The sequence below is a fragment of the Meira miltonrushii genome, assembly GCF_003144205.1.
Source record: "Meira miltonrushii strain MCA 3882 unplaced genomic scaffold FA14scaffold_5, whole genome shotgun sequence".
Classification (NCBI taxonomy): Eukaryota; Fungi; Basidiomycota; class Exobasidiomycetes; order Exobasidiales; family Brachybasidiaceae; genus Meira; species Meira miltonrushii.
In genome coordinates, this window is record NW_020289947.1 from 492,636 (window position 1) to 505,225 (window position 12,590).

General features: G+C 43.7%; 5 protein-coding genes across 5 annotated transcripts; 3 read left to right on the plus strand and 2 right to left on the minus strand.

The window, feature by feature from the left end:
• Positions 1-22: 22 nt before the first annotated feature.
• FA14DRAFT_162337 (uncharacterized protein) lies at positions 23-4,602 on the plus strand. Its single transcript, XM_025499543.1, has one exon. The coding sequence runs from the start codon at positions 43-45 to the stop codon at positions 4,555-4,557; it is 4,515 nt and encodes a 1,504-aa protein (XP_025352371.1). The 5' UTR covers positions 23-42; the 3' UTR covers positions 4,558-4,602.
• On the minus strand, positions 4,533-6,878 carry FA14DRAFT_162338 (uncharacterized protein). Its single transcript, XM_025499544.1, has one exon. The coding sequence runs from the start codon at positions 6,682-6,684 to the stop codon at positions 4,648-4,650; it is 2,037 nt and encodes a 678-aa protein (XP_025352372.1). The 5' UTR covers positions 6,685-6,878; the 3' UTR covers positions 4,533-4,647.
• A 23-nt stretch (positions 6,879-6,901) lies between these two features.
• On the plus strand, positions 6,902-8,471 carry FA14DRAFT_162339 (phosphatases II). Its single transcript, XM_025499545.1, has one exon. It carries the CDS (start codon positions 7,016-7,018, stop codon positions 8,042-8,044), a length of 1,029 nt encoding a protein of 342 aa, XP_025352373.1. The 5' UTR covers positions 6,902-7,015; the 3' UTR covers positions 8,045-8,471.
• Positions 8,042-9,511, minus strand: FA14DRAFT_162340 (uncharacterized protein). The gene has a single exon (XM_025499546.1). It carries the CDS (start codon positions 9,465-9,467, stop codon positions 8,139-8,141), a length of 1,329 nt encoding a protein of 442 aa, XP_025352374.1. The 5' UTR covers positions 9,468-9,511; the 3' UTR covers positions 8,042-8,138.
• Positions 9,512-9,619: 108 nt separating this feature from the next.
• FA14DRAFT_174919 (uncharacterized protein) lies at positions 9,620-11,376 on the plus strand. The gene has a single exon (XM_025500564.1). The coding sequence runs from the start codon at positions 9,694-9,696 to the stop codon at positions 11,278-11,280; it is 1,587 nt and encodes a 528-aa protein (XP_025352375.1). The 5' UTR covers positions 9,620-9,693; the 3' UTR covers positions 11,281-11,376.
• The last annotated feature ends 1,214 nt before the right edge of the window (positions 11,377-12,590 follow it).

The window sequence follows — 12,590 nt, forward strand, 5'->3', positions numbered from 1 at the left end:
TTCCTTCCTTTCCTACCATATACTTATTTCTGGTTCGGTGCAATGGCGGCACGATCGGAGGAGGCGAAAGATGGCGTTCCTACTCGCCATAGTGATGAAATCAATACTGCCTCTCATCGGATTCATGCTGCTTTAGCACCTCGGATTGCCGTTCTCAGTAGCCCTGACGTGGACGAAGCACTTGCTCCAAATAATTTCGACTCATTTGCAGACTTGTTGAAACCATTTCAAGAATCAATCGAAAATCTTACAGTACGAACATCTCAACTTGAAACTAGACAATGCAAAACATTTCCACTCTCGTTTGATCATATTGACTTATTTGGCACTTCACACGCAGTTTCAACTACTTCTCTATTCACGCCTGCGGATATCATTGGTCAATCTACAGATACGGCACGGAATGCACAATCTCCACCGAAGCCAAAGAGAAGAACGCCAGCATACTCTCGTCCGGAAATTCTGTTGGACGCCATCAGTGCACGCATAAGCAGTAAATCAAAAGCACTTTGGGAAAGTCGTGGAAATGAGGAAACGGATCAAAAGAACAGTTCATCACATAGGAGGAAGCCTTCCGTCTACTCGCAAGACGTCGCTCTAATAATGGACGAAAATGATCTTACATCGGAAGGAATTGATCTACCTCTCTATCGCGATGCCGAAATTGATCGTATCACGCCTTGGTTTGCCGATACGAGGGATATGGTATTGCATGCTCGTCAAGTAAGCGAACATGAGACATTCGGTCACCCAATGGCAGCGATACTGGTCGTCTCAGCTTCATCTTCCGATCCAATGAATGCGTTTGCCAATCTATTTGAAGAATCTCAGCCTCACTCAAATTCAGCTTTCAACAAACGTCCATACGTTGATCCTCTAATATTCAGGTATTACGTCTTACTTCATGACGTATCGAAAAGCGGATCAGATTTAACAGAATCTGTTGCACTTTTGGAAAATGTGAAAAAGACATACGGGCTACATTGCTGCCTACTACCTATCAATTCTGCTGAAGGGAAGTCATCGCATCCCAAAGAAGATATTTCAAGTCTGTGGCACCGTGTCCTTCGAAATACAAGCTCATATGCAACATCCCCTCCCCAAGACGATACAATCACTGCATCTCCCAAAAAGCGACAGAGTCTAGACGCTCTAAGCAAGTGGTATGGCGGTAGCACAACAGAAGAGGAAAAGGTGTATGCATCTCTTATCAACGATGACGATGTCCGAAAGATCAAGACCTTTGTTCGCGACTTTGCCGCTCAAAGTCTCATACCTTTCATGGAGAGATGTGTGAGCCTTTGGAATGACCAGCTAGCGGCTTCTAGAAGGGGCTTGACAGGAAGATTATTGGGAGCGGGAAGAAAATTCTTTGGTGGAGCAGCATCTCGTAGCTCCGGATCATCTCAATCATCGCAATCGTTCTCTACTCTAGGCTATTACCCCCACACAGCGCTAGAGGCACAAACTAGAAGACTTGCCGACTTTGCTTTTATGACGCATGACTATAAATTGGCAGCATCGATGTACGACCTGTGCAGAAAAGATTTTGCCAATGATAAGGCGAACAAGTATATCGCTGGCGCAAATGAGATGTTTGGTCTATCTCATTTGATGCTGATGATGGGTACGCCAAATGCCTTGATCGATGTTGATTCGTATCTAGCGGCTGCGGGATCATTTTACCTTATCGCTCCCCGACAAAAAGGAAGTTCATTGCAATTGGATGGTTTACGTGCAACATTGCTTTTCTATGAAGCATATAGAGGTTTAAGTTTTTATCGTTCTGCTCCTGCTGCGTTGGTGAGAACGGCCAATGAAGGATCAAGTGAGGATGAGAATGATCTAGAAGTGGTCGCAGCAATGCTGTTGGAGCAAGCAGCCCTTGTCAATTTGCGTCAATCGGGAAAACCTGCTTTGCGCAAATGTGCCTTGCATCTCATCATGGCTGCACATCGGTACAGGAAATGCGGACAAAAGCATCTCAGCTTACGTTGCTTTAGAGCATCTGCACAAATTTATAGAATGTTATCACAGGGAAATCTTTCCTCTTTGACGGAGACGGGCGAGGAGGGTGAAGAGAAAGAAGAAGAAAACGAAAAGCTTGCCGACTATATCGCCAAGAATGAAAGAGTACAAGTTCGCGAATGGGAAGTGATCAATGATCATATGGAACATGAGATGGCTCAACAAGCTTTCAATGATGGCAACATTGCACAGGCACTTGCTTATTATGTTCGCATCCTCCAGAGACAAAGCACAAGCTTTGAAGCATCAAGTCCAGAAAGTACCTATAGGCATGAAACATACCTTCAAGGTTTCTTGACATGTTGCAAGTATCTAGACGGCGATCTTACAGCCGTTTTGAAAGCACATGGCATCAGCCCAAGTCTGAATATCATAGACTCTAGATCGACATACATTGAAGTGAATGCAAGCACGCAAAGCGATGATGCTCCTTGGAGAGCGTTGGAAGAACGGGTCTTGGGTCAATCTGTCTCAAAAGCGTACAAGGAGCAAAATACAACTGCAATTGACGAAACATTTTGGGTTCACATCTGCGTACGGAATCCATTTAATGTGCAACTAGCCATCACATCTCTAGCAGTTGACCTTGTGGATGTTACTACGGGAGACGCAGTCTCGGATGGCGTTGTTGAGATCAAACCTCAAGATTCATTCACTCTTGCGCCACTCGAAACACGCATTGTATCATTGGCTGCAATTTGTCGTTCAGCACAGAAGTTGAAGCTATCGCAAGTCCGATATTGTTTCGGGGAGGACATTGAGCTTCGTGAAGCTGTCGTGAAGGCTGGAAGACGTTTGAACGATACAAAAGAGCAGCGTACATCTTCTGAACCAACTTACGCGCCGAACGAATCAATCGCTGTCATTGTTCATGAATCAAAGGCAATTCTTGAAGCCACTTTTGTGAATGCTGCTTCTCAACTAGGGCTAGGAGAGGAAGTAGAAGCTACGATCAATTTTGCAAATGTTGGCAAGGCGTCTTTGAAAAACGCACAAATTCACATCAACCGTCCAGACACTTTGGTTGATCCAAACAACGTAGACGTCACATCAGACCAGCTCGAAAAAGAATCGTTTGAAGTCGACAATTCTCTGCAAGCAACAAAACCGATTGCGATTCCCCTTATAGAGGATACATTGGCTGCAGGCGATACATTTAGCTGGAAAGTCATCTTGAGAGGAAGCGCTCTCGGATTCGTCACACTGCGTGCTTTAATTGTTTTCGAGGCACAGAGTGGTGAAAAACTTACTGCACAACTGCAACACACGATCCAAATCGATCCTGTGGTAGACCTGTCCATTCAAGCCCTACCTTCAAGATCGGAAAAGATGCAATATCAATTACGCTTGGACGCTTCCAATATGATGCAGCCAGATCAGGCTAGCGAGGGAGAGCCGCAGAATATTGTGATCGATGGATTGTCTGTGGTCGGACCTTGCTGGAGGGTTGATGCGGATCACGCAAAAGATACCCTTGAACCCTTTAAGAGTATTGGTCAAAAGGAAAGACGGAGTACGGAGCTTTTCGTGACACCTGAGAATGCACCAAACGATGGTAAAGATTTTGTTTCAATCTCTGACCTGAGCTTTACAGTAGATCAGTTACGCTCAATTCTTACAGGGAGAGGATTGGACAAAAGCGCTTCTGCACCGCCAACAAAGCTTACCTCAAGCAAGGTACATGGAAATGAACAGCTAAGCCGCTTCTTCTTTCTGGCCCGTAAGGAATATAGACTTTCAACATTATCGCACGATTTTCCTTCTTTGCTCGTACGACGTGAAGGCGGCGATAAGAGAATAGACGAATTACAACAATTACGTCAAATTTTCACCTTGTACGAACCCAATGAGGTTGACATTATCGCTCACTGGCATATCTCGAGCAAAAGTGGTGAAACAAGATACGGTCAGGCATTCGTGTTTGGGTTACGTTTGGGTCCTTCAATTGATTATCTGGCACCTTTGTTCTCGAATCCCAACGCATCAGAACAAGGAAGAGCAGCTCGCACGATGTATGCCGAGACCGAACGTGAGAAAGCGGCTATTTGGCAAAACTTACGCACGAGTCGATTACACATGGAAGATGATCCGATTCTGTTTGACTTCAAGCTGCCTATGGATCAAGCAGGAAAGCATGACTTTACTCAATCGGGAAGGAAAGTTGTGAATGTTGACTTTGTTGTGCAGAATCTGTCTCCTCTCAGTACACGCAAAGTCATTCTCAAACTTGACAATATTTCTCCTCCCGCGGGAAATACCGCTGCGATTGCAGCGATTACCAATGCAACAGGCAAGGCAATCACTCCGATTCATGCTTCTTACGTTGAGAGATTGACTTTGTCCGCCACAATTGCACCTTTATCTAAAACAACTTTAACAGGCAAAGCAAGTATTCCTAGAGCGGGTCGTGCAATCTTTGCTCCAGTCCTGGTTACAAATTCAGCTGTGGAAGAGGGTCAAGATGACTCTTCTCAAAAGAAGCCATTCCAGAGATGGGAGTATTGCTCTCAATTCATGAATATTGAATGATATCTGCGATTGTACAATATACTATACCACCAAATACACATTGTTATAAAAATTTGCTTTTGCTATAATACATAATTAGAGAGGATGACCTCAGAACAAACCGTCATCTTCATCGTCTCCTGCTTCTTCATCCTCTTCCTCATCGTCGTAGTCTTCTTCACCTCTTCGAGTTTCCGTATCTCCCAGCTCGGTCGTTGTATCTGTGGTTGTGCGAAGACGCTGATGTCCTGCTTTGGCATTATCTTCAGCATTCGCAGATGCCCTAGAAGCTGACGTACCTTTTGCCAAATTGTCATCATTACTGGATACTTTGCCCTTCTCACCGATAGCCTCACTTTGTTGTTCTGAACCTGCTTTTTGGCTCTCTTCAGCGGCTGCAGCGGCAGCGGCAGCGGCAGCGGCAGCCTCCTCTTCGGCTTCAGCTCTGGCTGCTGCTTTACCTTCTCTTCTTTGTTGTTTAAGATCTTGCAACTGATTTCTCTTGATTTCCAATTCATCTCGAATACGTTTAAGGGAAGCAGAATTGCGTTGTTTGATCAACGCATTCGCCGTTGCATCCACTTCTGCTTGTTTACGTTTGACCATACCTTCAATTTCTCTGCATTCAGCTTCCAGTTGTTGTTCACGAACGCGTAACTCAGCTTCTTCTTCATCCAAATCATCTTCGTCATCATCATCACGTTCGCCATCCAATCCGGTAGCATCTTGATCGCCCGCTTGCGCCTCGTCTCCAGTACCACCATCGAACAAATCGTCATCATCATCATCGTCGTCGTCATCGTCATCATCACTGGTAACGCGTGAAGAGCTACGAGCACGCCTTCTACGTCTTCCGGAACTTGAAGCGTCATCATCATCGTCTTCGTCCTCATCTTCTTCCTCTTCTTCTTGTTGTTGTAAAAGCATTTCTTCTTCCAATTCTCTTTGAAGATCTTGATCTACATCGTCATCATCATCATCTTCGCCAGCAAAAGAACCTTCTTCAAAGTCTCCATTGATCGAACGATCTTCGCCGTCAGCTAAAGTGGAAGTACCATCATCCATCATACTTCCGTCACGCAATGCTCTCCTTCTTGCTCTTGCTTCATCATCTGAATCACTAAAGTCTGCCTCTGCTGCATCGACCATTCTGTATTCCACCTTTTCTGCACGTTCATCTTCTTGTAATAAGCGCTCAACTTCTTTCTCCACTGTTTCAATCGTTCTTTTGTGTATTCTCTTACGAAATCTTCTCTTTCGTGCCCAACGCATAGGAGGTGTAAGTCCATGATCGTAAACGAAGTCATCCGCCAATCCTTCGATCGGTTCAGGATTTGGTTTTGCAACATCTGCTTCTTCTTGAATTAAATGTGTGACCAAGAGCATTTGACTGATATCGGCAATTTTGAAAAGTTGTTTATTATCCAACGTTTTATGTGATTCAATGATTGCCGGTAAATCAACAAGTTTCGATGACATCATCTTATCGCCAACTTTGAAAACAGCACGACGAGCATCTTTAAATTTTAGCTCGATCTCATGACCTTCTGTTCCTGCTTCACGTTTACGCACCCATTCACCCAACGTTTTTGTTACATCGTGTCCTTCTGGCATGCGTAAAATGATGTGTTCTTCGAATGCCATCCCTTCACCTGTTTCATCATCTGAACTGTCTAATTCACGATCATAACCCTGCATATAAGGAGTGGTCTTATTTGCACCCGCATATGTGGGATCACCACGTCCTCTCAGACGCTGCTCACTTCGGATGTTCAGCCTGAGTCTCTTTGCTCGTATTGCTGAAGCTGAAGATTGACCTGCTGAGCCAGATGGTTTTGAGGGTGGACGTAAGCGCAATGATCGACCATTAGAAGCACCAGAAGTATCCTGATAATCATCATCCAAATCCATATCTCTTGCTTTTAAGCTTGGCCTTATCTGTCTTCCGGAAGAACGTATTGAACCAGGCGTAGGAGGTGGCATCATTGATGCATCATCGATTGATCTGATTGCATTTGTGCTCGTGCTCATTCCAATTCCACCCGGAGTTGTGGGTGAAGATGTACTCATATCCGCGCCACCATTGGTACCATCTTGAAAGCCTACGCCGAAAGAAGTACTTCCTTCGCCTTCATTGCCGGCTGACATGTTTGGATGGGCTTTGTTGGATGTGAGTGTTGATTGTGATCTTTGATAGGTTGTCTGGGATGTGAATTAATTTTGTTCGTTTCTTGTCGCGTTTAAACTCTTTCCATTATATATGCGCCTTTATATGACAAGCCCAGTTCCCCCGCTTTGATACAGACAGAAGAAAAGGCAGTCGGAAATGCACAATTGCTAAGATCTTGGGCGTAAAAAAGATAGAGAGAAGGGGAAGGAGCGCGCGTACTTTAATCAATTCAGTGGAGTTGCTCCGTCAGATGGTATGTCAACCTTCAAATGAGTGGCATGTATTCTTTTCAAGGTTTAACTTTATACAATGTCATTTCGACAATCCATCTCTTCCAAATTTCATCAATTTATCACTCCTAACAAACTATCAAAAATGGTCACAATCCCGCCTGCTCGTTGCGATTTAGCATTAGCAAATTTAGACGAAATCGAATCGGAACGTTTACTAAATGCAGCAACAAATAACAAAGAAGAAAAATCCGCCGAATGTTCCTATACCACCAATACCTCTCTTCAGAACCGAAAGGAGAATCGATGGACAGATATCTTGGCTTATGATCATTCCCTCTTACCGGGCGATTACCTAAACGCATCTCTCATTCCACCTTTCCCTTCAAACCAACAAGAAGGAAAACGGAAAACGTCATTCATTGCCAGTCAAGCTCCTTTACCGCATACCCTAAACACATTTTACGAAAAAATTATTCAATCAAAAACAAAACTTGTTGTAAATTTAACACCTTTTCGTGAAAGAGGTAGAACGAAAGCAGATGAATATTGGCCATTACAACAGGAACAGGTATTCAATACGGCAACAGGTAGTGATGAATCTATAGGACAATACTCGATCCGCCAGACCAGCGAGTCTACCTTACTGGATGAAAAGCTCCAGGCAACGCTATACTCGCTAGAGATCAAGTCCCAAAATGGATACAATCCACCTTACGAACTCGCAGTCTTACATGTTACATCTTGGGCAGATTTTGGAAATTATCCCGAGGATGTATTTGACAGACTTTTAAACATCATCAATGAACAACACGGAAAGCTTTCTGCTACTTCGCCAATCTGGGTACACTGCTCTGCAGGCGTAGGTCGAAGTGGTACAGTGATTGCTGCTCTGATGGCGAGAGAATCGGATGTGAAAGATTTGCAATTGTCCATCTCCTCACTAACAACGCCCGCACAAGTAATGGAAGCAAGTATTGAAGGAGCAACAAAATTGATCGATCATGAAAGAAGATATCGACCTAGAATGGTTCAAACTGGCGAACAATTCGAAATGGTGGCAGTAGTGATTGCCAAACAATTATCAGCAAATCAGCATGCAGGCTAACTCAAGAGATCATTAAAGATGCACTTTTTCATTAATTTTACATTATAATGCTATTATTCCATAAAGAGCTTGCAGTTTTCATCTATATTGAACCTTATCTTCTCGATCTTCCCATATCTCCATCGTCTTCGTCTTCATCGTCCGCCTCGATCTGGAACATTGAAGCTTCTTCAGCCACATTATTTGACTGTGAGGCATTCCTCTTGTTTCCAGCAGTAGGCTTCGGTCTAGTTGGCTGAGATTGTGAATTGCTCTTCGATCTTTGATTGCTGATCGGCTGTGCATCTTCTATGGGAGCTTGTTGTTGTCTCTCCACTTCTAAAGCTTCTGCTTCTTCCAATCTCATATCTTCCCAATCTTTTGCCGTTTGTTCACGATAGAGGTACAATTGTGCACAAATGACCACATCTACCGAAAGTGCAAACAGTGCAGAAATAATGGATTGAATCGGGGATCCTTGCATTAGGAAATAAACCGTCTTAAAAGCATCTCCAAATGCCCATCCCATCAAGACGCTCAATCGAAAACCGCCAAGTGATTTGCGTGAATAATTTGTCATTGCTTGTGGAACTGGTAAAGTGGCTTCTAATCCTAAAGCAAACATACCAAGTACCCAAACATAAGAAGACAACCTTCCAAGAATCACTTGCAAGACGGCCAAGAAGACGATGAGAGCGGCCAAGAATAACAAATAGCTAGAAAGATCCGGCCATGTCCAAAAGCCAAAAATTCTACCACCAGAAGAGCCATCCTTTCTCGTTGCACCTTCCGTACGTTTGAAGCCTGATTGCAAGAATTTGACAGCTTTACGTCCCACTCTTTGTAGCTTTTGTCCAGATTGCGTGTTGCTTGTTCCAACATCTTCTTCATCCTCATCTTCATCGAGTGTAGGAGCAGCAGGCATATTTAGACCGAAGAGCGGCGCATATCGTCCGTTTGCTGAAGAAGTGTCGAATAATCCTCCTATTGAGGTAGGAAAGGAGGAAGATTTGTTTCCAGATTGGTTCGCATCACCATCGAATGAGTCATCTGCTGAAAACTCAGTCCTGCTTTGGGCTGAAGTGGGAGCGCTATTGGATGCATTGTTGGGTCTGCCGGTCGTACTCGTGCTACCACCTCGATCGCCCGAAGCGACACTATAAGCCGAAGAAGCGAAAGAACCCGGTCTAAATTTGAGCAGAAGCGAAAGCAAGTAAATTTGCGAAACGATCATCAAGATTGATTGTAACAACAGTGCAAATTCATACTTTTCACCAAACCAAAAGAATATACGTGAAATATTTGCGATCAATAAAACTGCACAAACATCTTTACTGAAACCTTCTGCATTTCTCCGTTTTTGTATACTCCATGCTTGATCTGCGTAGATTAGTGGTGCACCGAATGCCATACCCAAGGCTGCCAATGTTGACCATAGCGTCATGTTGTGATAATTCTGATGATGTATGTATAAAGGTGATCGTTAGGAGTTGGAAGGAAGCACAAGCTATGCACAGCTTAATCCGGCAAAGAATTTAAAGCTGTGCTTGCTTAAAGGTTTATCTTCTCTATTTCACACGCGTAATGCAGGCAGGCCAGGCACCCAGTAGTTTAGCTAGCCTAAACAACACTTTAACCAACACCATCACTTTCCAGTCGTAGTACTGGCAATGTCCATAGCAATCGGTCATGGTGAACAGGAGAGGGAATTGCTGTATCTACTCCAAGATGCAAGTCAACCTATCCCATCATCGATCCATATCCACGATACTGCCAACGGACAAGCAGTACTGGAAAAGGTGATAGGACAAATTGATGCAAATCTTTTGGAAATAGACCCTCTTCTCTGTCCAACACCTCAACTTCTATTCAATCGGATCTACAAAGGTTTTGCTACAAATGCAACATCTTCAGATCTTTCGTCCAAAGGTGTCTTTGGAGATGGATCAACAGATGCAATGTTACACGCCATCCGAGCACAGCTACAGAAATATCAGGAGAGTGCTCCCGGCAGCAAACAGCAAAGGTTCATCATCATCCTCAAGAGAGCAGATCGAATGAGAGATCTTTGGCCTGAGGAGATTTCCAATGTGTTGTTTAGTATGGCAAAAACATTTTCAATGCAAGGAAGTTTTTGTCTCATCACAATTAGTCATTTGGCTATCTCACACTTTCGAGCGAGTAAAGGTCCAGGTACACATGCTACGCCGCCAGATTCCATCGTGATCCGGTGTGGACGTTTACCGAAAGAGGAAGTGTTGGAGTATTTGGATGGTGATTTCGATCAACTTGTTTCTCAATCTACCTCCACTACCGTTGCTAAGGATCAATTGCGAACTTTGTTTGATACTTACACTTCTTTGGCCTACGATGCATTCGCGGCAGAAATTCGGGATCTACATGAGATACGGCTTTTGACATGTTGTGTATGGCATCCGTTCATCAGACCTGTGTTGAACGGGGTGATGCCTGCTTCTCAATTGCACTCTTTGCTTGTTCGGTCATCTTCGCTATTTCGATATGCTTTGGAACAATTGCACACGAGGAGAATGAATCCGTTAGAATGGATTGAAAGTTCAATCAAACAGGTAGATGAAATTGGCGCTCAGAATCGTTTACAGATATCGCAAGATTTTGGCAAGTCCAACTATTCAACGTTACAATCGCGTTCTTTGCTCACTTCGTTGGTTGTTTTGGCTGCCTTTTTGGCCTCTTACAACCCTGCACGGCTTGATGTACGGTATTTTGTACGTGATGAATCTGCGATTATCATCAACTCCTTCAAATCGACTGATGGAAAGAGCCCCAGAAAAAGAAAACGAGGAGGTGCATTCCGCAAGACCAATACGAAAAGAAAGCTTGGAAAGCGGTCTGGTGCGATGAACAGATCTGAGGAGACGCTTTTGAGTAGACAAGAATTGCTTGGGCCACGTTCGTTCACGCTGGACAGGATGTTGAATATCGTTCAAGCATTGGCCGTTGAGGTTGCACCTGATTTACACTCTTCCTCTTCAGGTAGACGGAAAGGAGACGTTGTTGCCCTGCAAGATTGTCAAGATGAATGGGAGGTGAGGAGTAAAGGAAATGCGGTTTTGGAAACGTTCAATGATTTAATCAAGATGGGCTTGATTGTTCGCACTTCAGCCATTGAACGGATAGATGTTGTGACCACGTTTCGAGTCAATACGGGTAGGGAAATGGCGATCGCAATGGCGAAAAACGTTCATCTAAATATCGAAGAATGGATTTACGGTTAAGCACTGATCATGATGATGGTATTGAAATATTGAATCATGTTTGAGTTTGTGTACAAAAAGAGAAAAAATGAAATGTTTTTATAATACAGAGAGAAGAAAACGAAAGGGTGTTCAATAGAATGATTGAATGTTTTTGATCATTCGTTCAGGTCACCGCTTGTCATATGTGAGAGAAAAAGACCAAATCATGAATGAGACCTCTAGTTGAACATGCCGGCCAATTCTTTTGCATCATGCATACGTTGCAATTTTGCGGTAAGACGATCATTGCTGATACTGCTGCCTGAATCACTCAAGCCAGCGGTTGATTCAGATCCAGCGGCATGGAAGTGTCTGAATAGGAGAAAAGCGCGAGAGAGGTATGTCAGCATAAAGTACTCCTTATGATAAGGGGATCATTCTCCTGAAGTGGTGTACTCACCTGTGTGCACTCTTTAAACGACCATCAGCACCAACGATGTAAGCGCTTGCAGTTGGAGCAGGATTGGCTGGGGAAGCAGCAGTGGTTGTGATGGATGCTTTGGCATTGTTTGATGATGCAGCTGGCGTTGCAACGGCCACACGGTTGACGGTCGTGCTAACGAAACGAACACCACGAGGTGCGATAGATTGAACTGATCGTGAGAACATAGTGATGTGAGTAGGTAATATAAATTTGCTGAACGGTAAAAAGCAGTAAATTGTGATGATGAAAGAGAAAAGGAAAACGGTTGAGCTTGAAGGAATGGATTTATATACTTTCTTGGTTTACAATGCACCCTTTATTTTGTGGGGAGTAGGCGTAAAGGGGAGGAGCAGAGCGGTTGTTCCCCTTTGTGCTCCTCCTCTTCTTCATGCTATGCATCATTGCTCTCCTCCACGGTGTTTCGGAAATGGACTGATTTACTGAACGGATAGGCTTAACACACACAGCTGCTATCCAGTATGCTAAGCAGCATGATCACAACTTTCCTTTTTTTGACAAATGAAAGAGGGTTCTTTGCATAACACTATTCAATACCACACGAATCGAATGTAAAATTGTATATGCATATAATGACTATAAAAAGTGTTTAGCATGATGATTATGAACACAAACAATCTAGGCTTAAACGGGTCCTTTTCGATCGGAAATAGAGCTAATTGAATAAAAAAGAAGAAGAAGAAGAGGGAAAAAATGAGGAGGATTACAAGAATAATCTCTAGATCAGAAGAATAAAGTGGACAAGGCGAACCGGCAGAGGAAATGACGTTATTGGCTTTCCTTAGCCAATTAATTACCGTTTAGATGAAGGCCGTGATCGTATGGCTGGGTTTAGAGGAAAAGTGGG